Below are 18,755 nucleotides of genomic sequence, written 5' to 3'. Positions count from 1 at the left end.
ACAGCAAAAAAGATTATGGATTAGTTCTCTGTCCAACCCATTTTAATGGAGAAAAGTGATAGGTGTGTCCATTTAAATTCCTGTTTTCCAACCCACTCTATTTGCAACTGACATACTTTGCCCACCACCACATTCAGGAGAGAAAAGTTAGCCAAATCCAAAAGTGCCTAGTGAACTGCTTCAGTATGTCTTGTGAGGGACTTGGTGATACTTGTGAGACCAATTCATTCCAGGCCTATTTGTAATTGGTTTCAGTCATTAAATATGATACCAAATTAAAAAACACAGCAAGTGCTGTTACACTGCCTAAGAACTGGGGAATCTTTTCATACATGACGTACAGAAACAGGCCACAGTAGTCATTTATTTTAAAAGCTTACGTTAAGAGATGGGATAATGATCCGCACTGCGGGAGAGTGATTGCAGTGAATCAATTTCATTCTTTTCATTGTGCATATTGTGCCCGAATAAGTTATTAGCACCTCTTTGTTATGAGATTACCCTCTGTACAAGATCATTCTTGGTACTTTTTGGTACCCGGACTCTGTACCCATTACTCTGCCCCTAGAGGTATGTAATGTATATTCTAATAACATCTCTGCTACAGCAGATATCCCCACTTACAGGAAAATTCATGGAGTTTAGAGTTATACATTGTGGCTAAGGTAACACACCTTCCAAATTATAGAGTCACCATTCAGGCCTAGAACGATCCACCTCTCAGACTGCTGCTATTTCTGCTACACTCCACTGTCTGCCTTGGGGTCTACAAAAGAACATTGCCCTCTCTTTGCTTCTTTAATCTTAGGAGCATAACTTTATATTAAGTTGGATATGTGTGTCCCACAGTGGGATAAAATACAATAAAATAAATTATTGTGCCAATTTTAGATATAAAAAATTCCTACCTAAAGAATATCGTTAAAATTACTTTCTGGGGCTAGAAAGATGGCTCAGTAGTTATGAGTGCTTCCTGCTCTTGTAGAGGACTAGGATTCAGTTCCCAGCACTCATGGCAGCTCTCCCAGGGGATCCAGCACTGTCTTCTGACCTCTGTGGGGAGTAGGTTTCCTATGATGCACTCACATGCGTTTTGGGCAAACATCCATGCACATCACAAATAAGTAAATCTTTAAAACTACTTCCCGTCTCCATTAGCAATTAAAACAAAAAGGAAAGCAGTGAATATTCTCAGAGGAGAGTGTTGAATATTATTAAAATTAGCCAATGTAGCACACTTCCCTATTGGTATTTAAAACAATACTGGAAATGATGTGTGTTTATACCATAACAAATGTACTTTATTGAGAGAATAACATAATTGACCCATTATGTAGCATTTACCAAGGTAAAATTCTTTCTTTTTATCTCAGCAGCAGGAATTAAAAGTGATTCATAAAGCGCGCACACAATCACCATGTAAATTGGAGCCACATTAAGATCACAGCCATTTTAGGTTGATTTCTCTAAACGCTTCTCATTTGGCCCATCTATTCAATTCATAGTGCGTAGGAGAACTGCTGGTTATGATTCACAGAAGAGTGGAAACTCTGTAAATGGTGTTATAGAAAAACTGCAGAATGGCTCCGTTATTTATTTTTATTTTTATTTTTATTTTTTTTTTGTGGGCAGTGTTTTGTTGGTGGTAGTGATATTCCGCCCGCCCTCCCCAGGGGAATTACTGTTTACCTGTTATAATGTATATAGCGGTGATGAATCCAAAGGCATAATCTCTGCCTACAGTGTGCAGTCTCTTTCTGGCACACATGCCTGAGCACACTGCTTTCCTGATTAAAAACTTGAGTGGTTCGGATTAGGCAGGTCTCTTGGCAAGTGACAGAAACTAACGGGACCATTGAGGAATTCCAAACGGGCAGGGGACAGGAACGCACTGGCATGTTAGTAAGACCCACCCTGACGGGGATGTTGTAATTTAGAATGAAGGAGAGCTAGTCCAATAACGCAGGGACCAGTGTGGACCTCAGTCTCCAACATGTGGAAATCGCCCTTTGGTGGCCCTGACTTCAGGCTTCTTGCTCACCAGACTGGTGGGATGTTTCAAAGAAGCCACAGAAAAGTTCTGTCTGGACCAGTACAGTGGACTGGTCTTTTCTTTAGTATTCTTGCCGTTTGTTCCCCCAAGGTTTTAGGTACCACAGATGGGAGAGTAGTATCCTTAGGTAGCTGCCCTTGTTACTGGGGGTCGGGTATGCCACTAACTGGTTCTTTATTGCCTTCCTTCTGGGTCTCAGGAGGTGGGGGATGCAAGTGACCATAGAGACTAGACTCTATGACCAGAGTGGTCCCACTTACCCCACTTGCCCAGTATCTTAACTTCCACATTCTCTTCCTCTGCCGTCTCTTCTTGAGTACAGTTCAGCACAGGCCCATTCCTCTCAGAACACAGAGAGCTGGGGCTCTGGGTTCTAGTCCAAGTGGACCATCTTAGCTGACTCCACAGTGTCACTCACTGTTCCACAGGGACATCTTCCTGTGTCGGGTCATCTTCCCACATGTGCCACACTCTCTCCACATACTCTTTAGATATAGAACATGTTGAGGGTTCTGCCATTCCAAACATTCCATTGTGGCCATGTGTCTTGGCTTATCCCAAACCCTCTTCAGTTTTTATCAAGGCCTTTGTAAACCTCTTCTATAGGTCTCAGGCATCCAGCCCCAGATTGAACTGGAATTTGCTTGGAAGATCTGCCTGACCTCAAACCCTGAACACTGTCCCCTTCCCCCAAATTCAGACATGTTGTTAGTGCCTCAAGTATCTTTGAATCAACCCACCCGGTTTCAAGTACTTTTTTTCTTCTTCTCTGTGTTAGGGGTAGAATCTCCTCTCTCCCAAAGCACCTTGGTTCTAGCTCCCATCATTTTCATCGTAGGGAAATCAGCTGACCACTCCCTGTCCCAGCTTGTTGACTAGGAAGCCTATCTAGGTTAGGAAATAGGGTTTCCTGGACCTCAGCCTGCAGTTGCTCTGGCCCTACCTCTTGCCTCTTCCAAGTAGATTTCCCTCTGGTTTTTGTTTGTTTGCTTTTAGCATTTCAGAGCTTAAGATAAAGGCCTTAGAATAACACCATATGCCTTTCCCTTTCTAGGTATTTGCATAGGAATCAGAGGAGTTAATCCTGTGAGTATACTCTAACATTAGCGCATCATCTCGGGGCTTCCTGCTCTATTTGCTTTAGGGTGCTAAAACACTGGACTGCCCCAGGCCACCCTACCTTCAGTGGCTGTGCTTCTCTCTGCAAACCCAGGTGGCCTTCGTTGTTTGTTTTTGACAGATTGGTTTCAGTCCTAGAGGTCCTAGTCTAAAGGAGAGGCATAATTCTAAGGGAGAGTTTTGGCTCCTTCCTGATGTGGCACCCATAAATCTGAGTCTCACTGAACACGGTCAGTCACCAGCACTGAGTCTACAGCCCCCAGAATGGCAACCTAAGGAATGCCATCTAGACCAGTTTTAGTTTCCTTGCTTACACTAGCAGAGTGTTTTCTTGAACCGAGAGAGAGATTTTCATGGCGCCTGGAAGGTGAGGAACTGACCCTCTGCCCTTCCATATATCACAGTACTGCTGACTTGAAGCCTTGCAGCTGTCGGCCACAGGGCTGGGAGTGGAGGCTGGAGTCCTAGGGGAGGTCAGCTTCCCTCCCTCACACGGATGCTCCCACGCAGCTGTCTGGTTAGGGATCTTACCCCCAGCCCCCTTGCTGCACAGACAGATTGCATTTTCCTTTCTAAACTGGGTCTATAGTGACATGGGGAAGGAGGGAAGAGTCTCCCCCACCCCCATCCATCCTCCCTTCCTGAGTTACTATAAGTCCTGCTGAATTCCTGTGACAGGTTTAAATGTTAACAAATGGACTTTAGGTCTTGCCTGTTTTCATCTGGGAGAAAATATGAAAGATTGGAAAGCTTCCACCTGTTTAAAATGAGCTAGAGAGGACCCCTGTTGGCAAAACAAAATAAAATTGCCAAGTTTCCCACCATGCTGATTTAATGGCCACAGGAAAGGCGCTTGGACGGTAGGGGATTGTGTAAGAAGAAAACAGATTTGAGAAACAGTAATAAGCACACACGATCTATGCAGCATGATTATGTGGGGGGGGGGGACCAAAAACAAATCTAAGGTGAGTGCAGAATTTCTGATTGTGTAGAGGCCTAGAGGTTAGAGTGTAGGGACAGCCTTTCAGATCACACACCCAGTTCAGCTGTTCCTGGTTACAGGGCCCGGCATGTTAGCATATTTGCAGGTCTTCATGTGTCCAGAAATACAACAGGAGTACTGCTCACTCTTGTGAGTTTTCAGGGGGCTAAGCACTTAACACATGGCCATCCCCTGGTGAGCATCCCAGAGTCTGCAGTTGTGACCGTACAGTGGTGTCCCTAGCTAACTTGGTAGACAGTGGACAGGAGCCACAAGAAGGTTTGGAGGGGAAGTCTCTGCTTTAGAAGATTCGTGATCCATGGCTGGCACAGTGGGAAGGAACAAGCTTTTGGGATTTGTAAGAGAGTTCAGGACAGTGATTTGGGAGGCCTCCGAACTCAGGACGTATTTGAAACCTTGAGTTTTATGAATGGGGAATACAGAGATTATTCTAAAATTGGAGAGCAGAGGCCAGATAATGAGGTCCCTGGATCTATTAAAATTTCATGTGACCCTTGGTCAGCCTGCCCCTCTGTAGCATCTTAAAAAAAAAAAATCCTTTGGAAGAGAATGTGGTCTCCCCTAGGGTCTCTCCCAAGATAGAATCACTGTGATAAGACTTAGTTGTCTCTAAGCTTCCCAGTTGGTGGACCCCATTGCGTATGAGATCATAGTTTTTAAAAATAAAGAAGACATATCTGAGAGGCTTTCCCAAGCAAACCCTATACACCTTTACATGAGAGAGGAGTTTTACTGAAAACTAGAGCAGGTTTTCCAGTGTCTGGCACTGCCCAATTCCTTCTCACTCAGATCCTTAGAAAAAATAAAAATAAAAAAAAAAAAGTAAGTTTCAAGCATTTGCTTAACTCAAGCCAGGAGTAGCTCAACATGAACGAGCTGAAACTGGAAGAAATCCCTTTGTTCAATTTGAGCTTTGGTGAATGCTCAGCCAGTAGAGAACCCAGTTCATTAACTGGGGGAAAGGTACATTCTAAAATGTAAACATGCCGTGAAGGCAGAAATACACGCTAGAAACCATACACTCTAGGTTGGTGAAACGTCCATTTTTGTTGTCCATGAATGGCATTAAAAATCCATTTAAAATAATGAATGTAATTCTATTGACCACATGCCAAACTCCCTTCTTAGAAAAATGTGATTTTTTTTCTTGCTCTTCTGGAACTCGGGACACTGCCTTAACATTGTTTAATTTCATAGGGTCATTTTCACCTCATGTGTTTTTTTTTTTTAATTGACATTTGAAAAGGATTTTTCTCAGCTTTTGCAATATAAGGCCTGAAAAGTGGCATTCTGTCTAACTGAGATGGGTGTTTTTTTTCTTGATGGTCTCATCTCTGCCACGTTACATTGTCGCATGATGCACAAGATGGTCCCCTGGGCCCTGTCTGGCCTGTTCCAGGTTCTCCCCCTCATTGTTCAGTCTGTGTGTGTGAGGCAGTGTTGAGTGGGCAGGTGGGAAAGTCTGAGGGGCTTGATCCCCTCCCTTCCAGGGCTCCCCCTTTCACGGCTGCTCATACTGTGCCGCTGAAGAATAAGCTCCTCGGTGGGTCCGCTGAGGCCAAGTATTGTTGAATGCAGAAAGGAATGGCTTTCTCTTCACGATGATTTGAATATTTTGACAATGAAGCCAAGCTACTCTACTGCCTGGCTTGTGTACCTCGTGTTCTGTAAGCTCCTTCCCGGGTGGCAGACTCGAGTCCCCCTCCTGTCTGAATACATAAATCAGTATTGTCCACTGGGGAGATGGGCAGACTCAATGAAGAATCATCCAGACTAATTTTATTCTTTTGCTTTCATGTGTTTTAAATCTCTTGGGGCGGGGGGAAGTTAACACAGGCCTCTGGGGACCACCCAATTAAATGACCACAGTCAGCGTGGAGCATTGTGAGATGAGGTGGACCACGTACATGGTCTGTTTACATGTGCAGACTGAGGACCAGATGGAAAACAAACAGATGCAGACAACTTCATGGTCACCTCCAGTTTTTTTTTTTTTTTTCCCCTGAACTGTATTTGATTATTTTTTTTCAAACTTGTCTAAAGAAAGCTACAGTTTTTCCACTTTTTAATTTAAAAGGATGTTTATATACAAAACAAACAGACGTAGCCTTTTGATCAAATTAAGAGAACAGGCAGTCAACTGAATAAACACTTAGATGAGAGAATTAGCTTTTCACAATCAATCGTTTTCATATTGGTTAAGAAAATCGAGGCATCCTCCCTACCCACGAAAATCAATTTGGCAGAATAGTCTGAGTTGGAAAAGGCCAAGTCATGGACTGGATTGATGAACAGGGATGTGTGTCTGTTCGGTGGTACAAGGTTGGTGTGAGGACCAGGTTACTGAAGACTAGGGAAAGAGATCAATTTCCAGGGCCCTGGTCATGGTCTTTCAGCCTGCTGATTTGTGAGGTAGCCTTGGAATTTGTTATTTATTTATTTATTTTTTTTTAGTTTTTATTAAAACAAAAAGATTTCCTTGCTAATTCTAATGCATAGTCAGGTTTAGTACCCACTTAACTGCATATTCAATTTAGGAATGTCAGCCTTTCTGCAAATTTGATAAATCTATATGCTTACATAAAACTCCTGTTGCAAATGCATGCCACCCACTCACTGCTTTCTTTTGATTCATAATTTGTTTCAGGTTCTGTTACTGCATAGATTTGCATACCTGTTTTACGGCATTTTAATATTGTTGTTTTAAAAGAAACACCATTTCCTCTGAGTGCTGTTTTGAATATTTTATGTAAGCAATTTCATATGTTTTCTTTTTTTTTTCCTGCTTGCAGAAAGCAGGGGAAAACTTCAGAGTTCTAATGTAGTTGCATGTAGGACAAAGGATATACTTTAAATTAAGACCATCAGTTGAGATGCTTGAGACAGTGTAGGGAACTGCCTTGATACCACACTGGGGGGGGGGGGGGCGGGCGGGCAATGTGCTCTCAAAGAAAGTTTCAGGTAGTAGAATCATGGGGGAATGTTCTTCTAGCTCCATTCCCTGACGATGTCCAAGGTGTCTTTCCTTACAGGTTCGAGTCTTCAGACAGACTTCTAGAGGACTCCATACCTGACCAACAGTTGACATTCCTGGTCGTGCAGAAGGTATGAACATTTAAAAATTATTCCTCTCTGGACATGTTTGATAAGAATTGCTCGGAGCTGGATGTGGTGGTGCACGTGCCTTTAATCCCAACATATGGGAGGCAGAGGCAAGTGGATTTCTATGACCTCAGCCTTCCTGGTTTATAGTGGGAGTTCCAAGCCAGCCAGGGACACAATCTCAAAACACAAAGTTGCTTGGAAGCACATGGTAAACTCAGGGATGCAGGGATGCGATCGAGGTGCAAGATACCTCGTAAACGGCACAACGCTTTAGGAGTCTTTTGTCAAAGCATCAGTCTGGTCTACATCTTAGGGACTCTGGTGATGCCATTAGCAACTTTTTCACATCCTCTGTGGCTCCCTTACCCTGTCTGCGGCCCCAGCTCTACCTAGCAGGTCCGTGACATTTTCTGCTGATAATCCAGACAGTTCAAAAACCCATAGGCTGATGACAGACCTCGGTACTAAAGATGTTGTCCGGTTTCTCTTCCCTCATGGAAGAGGATGAATCATAAACCCAAGGAGGCTGACTGCATTCAGCCGGGGAGCCCACTACCCATTGGAGGGATTGATCGGGAAACACTGGTCAAAAGCTGTGGCTGAAGGGTTGTCTGCTCACCCAGACAGCTTGCGTGGGGAATAAAAGAGCGCATGGCTTAGCTCAAGACAACTGGAGTAGCCTCTGCTCTGCACTGTCCTCATCAGTACCATTGCAGAAGGTTAATCCTTCCCAGGAGCTCACCATGTACTGGGCACTTTCTTAGTCTAGTATCTCATTAGTAAGGACAGGGAAATCAGTTCATTGAGTGTCAAATACAAGCACCACTGATGCCTCTCTAGCTGTATGGTAGGGCTTTGTGTAGAAATTAAACTGAATACCGTGAGAAGGCTTTATGAGCTCAACTGACACACTATAGTATTGTTTTAAATATTTTGTTTCCTTTGGAAAGACAACTGTTACTAAATACTATTTTGATTCATTAACCAAGAACTTGAAATTCATACCAGGAGGGTCAGCACTATCTGCCAAGAACCGGCAAAGGCCCAGGGAGTTGTAATTAGTTTGGGGAGGCTAGAGGAGAGGAGTCTTGACTCGTGTCTTCTGTTTATAGTGTACATGACTTCAGAGGACAGAGTGTGTGATAGCCAGGGAGATCTGGAATGTGTCTGCCCAGGATTCAGGCGAGAGCCTGCAGGCTGAAGACAGGAAAGTAGACAGCTCTCTTAAGGGGCTGAAGGGGACAGGCCCAAGCAGGATATGTACCAACGTGGGGAAGGCAGAGAGGCTTAGGGGGAGGCTGTGGGTTCCTGGGAAGGGGCAGCCTGTATGCCTCAGTGGGAAGTTGGGCTTATTGTAAGCAAGGTGCCTGCCCTGTTGGAGGCTTGGCGCTCAGAAAGGCAGATGGGGCCGGCTGTGCAGGGGGAGGGACCACACATGTGGATTGCTCCCACAGCTACTTGGAGAGTTCACATTCTTCCCCCATTGAACCGGGTATGATTGTAATGGTCTGTTACACAAACAAAGGGCCCAAAGCCGCCAATGGGGGAGGAAAGAGATGTAAGGTTAAAAAAAAAAAAAAAAAAAAGACGAGGCCCGCCTAGCTAGTGTTTCTTTCCTTTTAAGCTTTTCCCCCTTTTTAGAGAAGGCCACGCAGGAGCTTAGAAATGTTGCCTTCTTCTTCTCTTTATCGTCCCTTTCTTTCAAAGCAGAAACCCAATAAAATGTTTACCAGCTTAATAAAAAAAAAAAGAATGAGACAGGGAGAACTGTGAAGGTCCAATGATTAAATACTTCTACATTTCAGATTTATTTCTAGATGAACAGTTTGCCTGACAGATTAAAGAACATTCACTTTTTTCATAGCACAGATTCGAAGTTCTGGATAAGCCGTCCACGGATAGAGAGCTTTTTAGAAATAATAGCGGACGTTGTCATTTAAGAAGGGACTGTCAAAATGTGTGTCTGGGGTGATTTGGTCCTGGACTCAATCTTGTGTGGAAAAAGATTCATCAGGGGCTTCTGAGCAGGGCCTCGGATTTCCTGTTCCTTTCTGATAGTCATGCAAGAGAGAGCAATGACTGATGGCCTTTCTGTTAAGCAGTCTGCTGCTGCCAGGCCCTGACCTCCACAGACTCCCAGCTCCCCGGGAGATAAGTCGTCTTTCCTATGCCTGAAGGGCCTCCAGTCTGGACTCTTGGGCTGCACTTTCCCTCACCTCATGCCCCCAGGCAGGCTGAACCCTGGGCTCCCCACCGCCATTCCCTGTCCATTCCTCTGCTATTCTCTTTTTCCTCCAACTCCAGCACACGGCTCCTCCCTTTCGTCCTCCTGGTATATGGTATAAACAGCCTACTCGGAGGCTATCAGAACTTCGGCTGTGCAGATATTCAGCAAAAGCAGTAAAAAATTCTGATCATCCAGACTAGCCTACAGGCACGTGGGTGTCCACACTCTTGGTCCCTTCCTGTTTATCTGGAGAGATCACTGTCTAAGGCTACATTGACCCACTCAACTCTTGTTGACAGTGTAGATTATAAGTTTCTTCCGGATACTCTTAACTCATGGATCTGGCTTGCCCTTGTCAGTGTACCCCAGATTGCTTTTGTTTTTCTCAGTATTAGCTATAGAAGCGCAAGGGTCTAAAGGCCAGTTGGAAGGGATTTGCAGGGAGGGGAGGCATATGTTCTCAGCTGTCACAAAGGAACAGTCTCCATCCCTGACTTTGACGTTCACATATCTGCTTCTAATACCAAAGGCTTTTGTCTGGATTGGTGGGCTTGCTCTGCAACCCCGTATCTCACACCAGGCTACCTAGTCTCCATCAAGAAATAGTCTTAAAACAAAGATGGCCCTTCCCCGCTTCAGAGCGGGTCTGGGACTCCACACTTGTCTTCCTGGATGCACCTGTCTATTGGGCTCATTTGAGACATTCACCCTTTTCTTCCTGAATCCTCCATTTCAGAATTCAGTGTGCGACAAGGGGGGTGGGGGGCGTGGAGGGTCTGCAAAGGTAGCTCCTCTCTTGCTTTCTTCCGTCTCTCATCCCTCAGAAGGCCATGACGCTGTGGGGATGGAGCCACCCCAGCCCCTGTGTCCACTCTGTGGGAAGAGAAGGGGGCTGGTGGTGGTGTTGGGGGCGAGGGAGGAGGGGGGGGAGGGAGGCTACAGACGTGTGAACGAGGCCGCTCCTGCTCCTACGTGGTAATAAGTCCTACACTCGGCCCACCGGAAGCAGCTGTGGTGGTATGGCTCCTTCCTTTGGGGGCACTTTGAGGTTCATATACTTCCCATTCCAGCCAAGATGCTTTTGCTGGCCCTCTCTACCTATTGTTCGCTCTTCTTCCTTTCTCCCTTCCTGTGTACAGAGCCGGTGATTGGCGTGGGCCGATAGTGTCTTCAACCCACCGAATAAAAACTTAACTAGTTTTTAAAAGTAGCACATAAAGTAGTCATTGTACCACTTCTGTGTATACTTTTGTTCTTCCTAGTGCTCCTTCTCCACCCCTCCCCCATTCTCTTCTCCCTCCTGCTGCCCACTCCCTTCCAGTAGCCCCTCCTTCTGCTTCCCGTGTCACATGTGTTCCATTATAGTCTCCTTTTTGTTTTCCCCCCCACCCCATCTCTTCTTTCCCTTTCGTGAGCCTCTTTCTGGTTTCTTAACCTGCAGACAACATGCACACACGTGCACACGTGTACAAACGCAAATCCAGGATTAGTGTATGAGAATGGAACAACAAAGAAATCACATCTGTAAAAAAACAAAAACAAAAACAAAACCCCTGCTCTTTGCCCGTGGGTCAGGCAGCCAAAGGTGGTAGTTGTTAGCCGTTTGGGTCTCCTTTATACTTCCGCTGTACATACACAAGTTCCTGAGAGGCCTCTGACTAAGTTTTTGTAAGTGAGACTTAGTTCTCCTTTGCTTATTTTTCCTCACTATAGCCCATCCCCTCATTGTCTCACCCCGAAGGAAGCTGGGGAATTTATGATGGGCAGAGGCTCCTGTCGTTGGGGCTCTGGGAACATCGTGTCCTCACGCGCTGGCTTCCCTCTCCTTCCACAGCCCCGAATAGAATAGTTTAGTCCCGCTGCAGCCTGCCGCAGAGAAAACAAACCTCTCTATACCCCAGGGCTAGCGTACTTCATCATCCACCTACCCTAGGGAAAAGAAACATTGACTACCATCTTGGGCTCTCTCCACTGGTCCAGGTACTAAGCTAAGTCTTCTGCTCACAGAGTAGCACCAGAACATCGTCTCTCCTCATACCAGCCCGCGTTCTCTCTGTAGAGACAGAGCAGAAACCTAAATAGTCTCAACATCTCTGGCCCCGCCAGCTACTTTCTCTTAGACCTTTATTATTATGAGTAGAGGGTCATTAAAAACAAACAAACAAACAAAAAAGCCAACCTGATGGAAGCCTTGCATACTTAAGGAGGAGCATCAACATGGGCCTCATTGTCCAGTAACACAGGGGGACCCTTGAAGATTCATTTGCTCTTCTTGTCTTTGGTGGAGTTTCAAGAGTGGCCAGAGTAACTCCCTTGAAGTCAGTCCACATCTTGAACTCCATCGTGTTCACACTATTTGAACAGAAAGCATTCATTCCTTTTTCAGACGTCGGGGTCGTGTAATGCGTTCTATATCTGAAACTGTGGTCTAAGCAGCTAGAGTGCTTTGTCCATTTAAACTTGGATATTAGATGGAAAAAAAACTTCACTTCGGCTTTCTTATTATGGGCTTTATTTCTAAGAAAATAAGAGCTTTCGCCATTGGCTTAACAATTAATGACAGTTGAAAGGAACCCATAGGCCACAAACCCGACTGTTCAGCTGGCTGTGGAGAGCCTTTCCTCAGGGGTGGTAGCAGGGCAGTGCAGTTGGGGGGGTTCCCACCCATGTGTATGAGTTCCAGACAGATGTGGGTGGAGATGTTGGCTAACCTGCTAAGTGAACCCCGCAGTGTGGCATAGGACTTCATTCTTTCATCTGGGAGAGACAGGGAAACAGGAGTTTGCCTGGCAGAGGGGCAATGGTTGGCATTCCAGGACGGGAAACACATTTGCTATAAGAGAATGTAGCACGTTAAGGAAATGGCCCACTGGACTGATGTTTGGCCTTGATCACCTTTGAGCCGCCATGGGAGAGAGGTCTGCAGACATGGCAAGGTGGCAGGCTTTGTGGAGCCAATTTATGAGTTCATTGCAGGCGAGTGTCTTCTAAGTGATGTGTCAACTCAAATGTCAGGGGATCTTAGCGAGAATATCTTACTACTGAGTATTATGTATTTCACAGAAGACTTAAATATGCCGACAAGTGAACCCCTGTGATAGGTGAGCAGCCTGCCTTACAGGACAGGGCCTATTAAATTATCACCTGTACATACCCTTCAAATCAATTTGTGTAGATTCTGCTTAAAACATTCTTATAGAACTTTCCATTTTGATCTGATGAAGCATAGGCACCCGACATGTAGCACATGAATTAGGAAGTGTTAGTTCGTTGTAAACATTTGAGTGAAATGTTGACAGCACCCAGAAGGATTTTCTCTCATTTTTCACCTCAGGGAATGCCCTTTAAACCTGTTTGAGTATAGAACCCCTTAAAAATGTAAAGAAAATTATGGCTCTCTTCTCTATAAGAATTCTAGTACACATGCTAATTTTGCATGGAGTTCCAGAGAACTCACAGGCCTGCTGCTTTGCTATGGGGCCTTGTGTCTCAAGGCTGGTAAGGTAGCATAGGAGCCTCACGTGTGTACACTTCAAGGCATGTGGGACCTCTTCTGACACTGCCCTTGCTCAAGTTCTGTACCCTACAGATGTAACGAGTGCACAGGATACAAGATAGGCAGTAACAGATAGGATACTTCAGGGCTTCCTCTTTCTCCTGCTAATGCGTCTGGATGTATTTTTAATCTGCCAGTAGAGACTTGATATCCAGTACTTCAAAGAGTTGAGAAAAGTACCCTGAAGCCAGATACGAAAAATATTTTTTTACCCTTTCTGTTTGACAAGTGGCTCCTTCGTAGTTTGTGACTACGAGAGGAAGTAAGCAAACACACAAAAACTCAACCTTGTTAAAGACCCTTTTCAAACTGATCTTTATCATGTGGTAATGGTCCCCAGTCTTGGGAATGTGAGAGAGAAATTTTGGATCAGAACCTTCTAAACTCCAAGTAGTACTGCTCAAAACCAGACCAAATGAAAACAACTGACCAACTTAGAGTATATACCGTGGAAGACCAAAATGGAAATCTCGTTTCCTCTCAGCTATGGGCCTCACTTTGTATTCCTGGGGACAATGGACACAGGAGCCAGAAGTCCTGGTTTATTTTGAGAATGCTGTAAAGCAGTCGTCCCCCATTAGATGATTGTGTTTCCCAGCACTGGGGAAGTCCTGGGGCTCCATCTGTGTTCTGACCTCTGCTTCACTGTTGTATACCCCTCACCCCCAGGGACCAAAGTCTTCCTGACTGTTACCATATATATATATGTTCTTATTTCAGTCTGATCCTCTCTCATCTCTCAAATATTCGGCATGGGCAGAATGAAGCAGATGGCCAAGCCTTCTTTGGCACACAGGCAGATCTGTATCACTCACTCAGTATTTTTAGAATCAGGGGGACTGAAAATTAAGTCCTGAGATGTTTGGGGGGGGGTACAACTTACTATCTTTCTAGGGTGACAGGTGTTGAAATAGTACTATGCTTAAGATTCAAAGGCAGGATCTGTATGTCAAGAAGCAGGGCAGACTGACTCTCTTGGGAGACGATAGTCTTTCAATTGTTATAATTATTGATGTTTTGCTACGTGGTGGACAGTCTATTTTAAGTACATCGAGTTTTAACTGAAGAATAGAATTATGAGTATACAGCTAGTATGAATTAGGTGAGAGATGGCTGAGAGATGGTGTATATAGCTACATGATTAGCTTTTTTTATAATAGGTAAGGCTTGATCCTCAGTCATAAAGAGTTTATTGTCGGTTGGGAAATTTTTGTGTGGAAGTTTGTGATTATATCATGAAAACAGTGTTCTAAGTTTCCATGTGTATAGAATATGCAAAGATGTTGAGTGTAATATTAGTAGTACGAAGCTGAGACTCTCTAAAGATGTTCCAAAGAAATTAAAGAGTGTTCACCACGGTGTGGTTTATGAGCTCGGCATTTGAGAATGTTTTGCTTTTCGTATTTAGGCTGGGTATGTCTAACACTACCTAAATATCAGCAAGGTTTAGGGAAATATGTTCTTGAAGCACCTAAGCTGAGTGGGGGAGGCTCTGTTTTGTGAGGAGCTTGTCTGTTGAAGTTAGAGGACTCTGCCTCACTCTTAAGTCAATCATAGCCACATCTAGCCAGCTCTGATTGTGCCCAGTCTCTGAAGGCCCCCGGGGGAAATGGTGTGGATGAAGCCCATGACTGTTGGTATTTGGAATCTAGGGAAGAAGTAACTAGAGATTGGGACTGACACACCGTAGTGTCAAAAGACAGCTTTTAAAATGGAGGAAGTGCTGTTCCGCTGCTGTTCTCATGATGTGCTGATGTTGTCACTCAAGGTTCACAGCTGCAGTGAAGCTAAGCCTTCGGTTGTTCTGCACATGTCTGGTCCATGCTGGCCCCTCCCATGATGAGTAATTGATGGCGTATGCATTGGGAGACAACATGTATCACTGCTCCATCATGCATATAGCTCAATGGTTAGGAACCATTAGCGGCACTGTGACTCTCCTGGTTCTTAGTCTGTAACTACTATGTACTTGGTGATTTTTTTTTTTCAGGTTGTCCAGTCAGAATTGGAAAGATTATGAGTCATTTTTGTTTCAGTTCATTGTCCCCCACAGACCATTTTACATATATTATGTGATTATATCAACCATGAGTTTGGAATTCAGGAGAGAGCTAGAGTATGAACTATGGAACCACATCCCCTTCCCCCGATGTTAATAAAACAGCTGATCTAAATCCCTCTTGTGTTTCAGCAAAAACACCTGAGGGTTAATCAGTAGCACAGTCATATGTGCAAGGAAAGCCCAGGCTTCCCCTCATCTCTTGACAGGGCATCTAAGAGTTTGCCTGTGTCACCCACAGTAGCCACTGGCTGCCCGTGCTGTTTAAGTCTAACTTAAGATCATTGCGGTTTCCCAGCAGCATGTTTGGAGTGCGGGGTAGTCATTGCTTGTATCACACCTCCATCACAGGAAGTTATGTTGGGCACACTGTTCATCTCCTAAAGCAAGGGTGGGGGAAAATAAATCTCCTTAGCTAAATTGAAAAGAGCCATCTATGTGCCTAGCAAGTAGGAGAAGGGTGTACAGAGCCCTCCCCCCTGGCTCCTCCAAAGTGATGAGTGCTCAGTGCTATTTTAGCTCTGAAGGGAGGGAAGAAAGAAACATTTCACACTGTAGAATCCATGTGTGTTTTAGTCTTTGAAGAAACAGACCTGGAAAGAACATCAGGCAATTTCAACTGAATGAATGTGTTCTTAAGCTGGCCCAGTACTACGGCTTTCCACACACAGTGGAATTTCTAAAAAGAATCTGTGGTTAGAGCTGTTGGAGATGACTCAAGGGCGGGCCTTGGGCATGAGCCAGAGTAAGAAACAGGAATAAGGGGTGGGAGCAAGAGGGCTTTGGGTAGAGCTAGGGAAGGAACCCAGTTAGAGTTACTCTTGAGTGGGGTGTGGTGGCTCACTCTAATTATCATAGCATTTGGAGGCCAAGGCATGAAGATTGCCATAGGTTCAAGTCTAGGCTGTGTAACATAGTTGAGTTCCAGACCATCCTGTACTATGAAGTGAGACCCTGTCTCGGATAATCAAAAACAAATAAAATCATACTTGGTAATAGAGGACTAAGGGCATGCATGTCGCTAGAATCAAAGCCACCATAAAGCCTTGTTGCCAAGATACTGCCGGAGGACGCCAGTGTGCCCCTGCTTCAGACTAGTCCAGAATCTTTAGGCCTAAGCACAGAAGTCAGCTGGATAGGTTCCAAGCAGATAGAACAAGGCAACAACAAGCATATCCCCTGTGTAGTGACCTCTGCCCAGACACTGAAGCCATCTGGGGCAGGAAAAAACACAAGGTCCTTGCAATAATGTGCGCACGTACTGTGTACTGCTATAGTTAAAGGCAGTTCAGCCAGTGTTCATATGCCACCTAGGCTTCTGATTTGAGGGTACCTTAAAAGAGAAGTAAAAATTAATGTTTACCGATAAATGGCAACTCTAAAGACTTAGAGCAATAACCAAAAGGCTACAGGCAGCTGAGCTTTAAAGACTTGCCCTAAAGGCCAATCTGTGCACAACAGCTACTCCCATGTATTTAACATAAGCCTTAGTGCACTTGGGAGAGTAGTTCAGCGTTGTTTGCCTTTTGAAGTATTTGTGTATAACATAATGAGATATCCTGTGGGTGGGATTTAAGCCTAAGCGTGGAATTTAGTCACGTTTCAGTTTTATAACCACCTCCTACAATAGCTTGAGGTAATTTTATGAGCGTTTTCAAGTTACTGGCATCTTGACTGTGACTGGTCCTATAGAGTCAGGTATGAAAATTTCCTCTTGTACTATCAGAAATTAACTCAGAAAATTTCAGTTGCTGGAGCACCGAAGTTTTTCAGATTTGGGCTCTTCAACCTGTACTCTAAATGTGTAAAAGTACTGCCACATGCGAAGTTAGCCTCTCCCTCCCTGAAAACGACTCCGTTGAACAGTGGTCTGCTGTGGTGTTTACGATGTCACCTTAGACACTTGAGGCAGCTCAACTTAATGGCCAGAGGAGGAGATCCAGGGTTTCTGGGATGCTGAGTGGGCTCCAAGGGTGATAAGGATTGGGATTAGGGACAGAACAAGCTGGAGGAGACAAAAGGCCCATCCCCTATCATTGGCTACCCCATGGGTAACTGAGGAATGTGGGATGATTTTGTACAGTGATGGCCCCAGCTCTCCTTGGAACCACCAGTCTTGTTTACCATACGAACATTTTCTCTCTCTTCGCCACGCCAGTGCAGCTGAGGCTCTCTTTCCTCATCTTTTGTTTGGGTCTGCCCTTGTGCATAGTGATCTCGCAAACAAATTCACCGAGACGTATACAAATGATTTCTTCTCATCCCCTGAGAGTTTGAACAGGTGTTGTCCACAACTTGCCTTATGCTCATAGCGCACAAAGAGGGCAAGCTCGTGGTTTGAATAAAAAAAAAGGGTGGTCATTGTGAACCAGTAACACACAATGATGACGAAGAGGGAGGCTCGTTTTTTTGTTTTGTTTTGTTTTGTTTTTGTTTTTCCCCCTGAATCAATCAACCGAGTCTCACACTGAGCCGAAACCATGAAGCCGATGGCCGTGATCTATGAAAATAGCAGCCCTTCTTAGGAGGGAGAATGTTTCATCAGCCATTGGAACACAGGGGCAGATGAAGGACTGCGGGAAGGAAGAAATGAGGATGGGGAGCTGGACCCGTTTGAACCACTTTAAAGAAACATACTGATTGTGGGTCATTGGCTCCAGAGCGGTGGTGGTGGTGGATACAGTTTTCCAATAGCTGGTGTGAGAAAACTGTTCCTCTTATCTCCACAGACGGCCATTCAGGACGCCGAACTATTGTGATGAAAATCTCCTTCCTGCCCTGGATCTCTCCTGTGTCTCCCACTCTGCTTGGCCGCACTGCCGCCTCTACTACCCTTTCTGGAGTCCGGCTGTCGCGACTCCCTACCTTCTTTCTGTCTGTGCTTTAAATGGCACAGCATTTGCTCATCACATCTGAAAAAGAAGGTGTGAAGAGCAAAGGCCATGGCTCCGTTCCGCTGTCAGTCATGTGGCAAGTCCTTCCTCACCCTGGAGAAGTTCACCATCCACAGTTATTCGCACACCAGGGAGCGACCGTTCAAGTGCACGAAGGCTGAGTGTGGCAAAGCCTTCGTCTCTAAATATAAATTGATGAGGTGAGAGGCTTTATGAAGGTGTGCGCTTTTACTTGGACCTTTAAGTGTCTCTTCGGGCCTTCAGGGCTCTCACTGAAGGGGAAGAGAAGGCAGGGTGTGGGTGCATTTTAGCCTTTGAGGGACTCTTTAAAGTCGTCATATCTCCAGTGATCACTATGACACCTGAGCAAGATGAGTTCACTTGGGTATCCAGACTTTGTAGGTGTGCATTTTCTCAGACTTTCAGAGGACCTACGATATGCCAGGCCAGTGGTTTTCAGATGAGTCCTTTAACAGAGAGTTGGCATATAGTATGAATTATTTCTCTAATGTCAATTAGGTACTCTCTACTATGAGGTAAGTGGTACCCGAGATGTATATTCTGCCCACATTGGTTTTGGGAATGCCACAGGAAAGACAAACTATGCAATCAGACCTAGTCTAACCGACAGTGAGTGCTGTCAGTATATACTGCTTCTCTTGATATCACTTGTGTTTAATCTTCATGAAATGATCCTCCAAGCTTCAGCTTGCTGGCGACTCACACATAAATGCATAGG

At 44.9% G+C, this 18,755-nt stretch overlaps 1 protein-coding gene across 5 annotated transcripts in view; it reads left to right on the top strand.

Annotated features, from left to right (window-relative positions):
* The window catches only part of Plagl1 (PLAG1 like zinc finger 1), a 42,661-nt gene that overhangs the window by 19,966 nt on the left and 3,940 nt on the right, over nt 1-18,755 (top strand). Inside the window, exons 3-5 of one of the 5 annotated variants that reach the window (XM_059272731.1) lie at nt 3,108-3,139; nt 7,208-7,280; nt 17,852-18,216. In XM_059272731.1, coding sequence (XP_059128714.1) covers nt 18,065-18,216 — 152 coding nt within the window. In that variant the 5' untranslated portion in view covers nt 3,108-3,139; nt 7,208-7,280; nt 17,852-18,064. Of the gene's footprint in view, nt 1-3,107; nt 3,140-7,191; nt 7,281-17,851; nt 18,217-18,755 lie in introns of all 5 variants that reach the window. The other 4 variants (XM_059272732.1, XM_059272733.1, XM_059272734.1 and 1 more) reach the window with 4 other exon arrangements.

The sequence above is a fragment of the Peromyscus eremicus genome, chromosome 8b (assembly GCF_949786415.1).
Source record: "Peromyscus eremicus chromosome 8b, PerEre_H2_v1, whole genome shotgun sequence".
Taxonomy (NCBI): Eukaryota; Metazoa; Chordata; class Mammalia; order Rodentia; family Cricetidae; genus Peromyscus; species Peromyscus eremicus.
The sequence above is the reverse complement of the archived record's forward strand: the minus strand, read 5'-3'. Positions and strand labels throughout refer to the sequence as shown.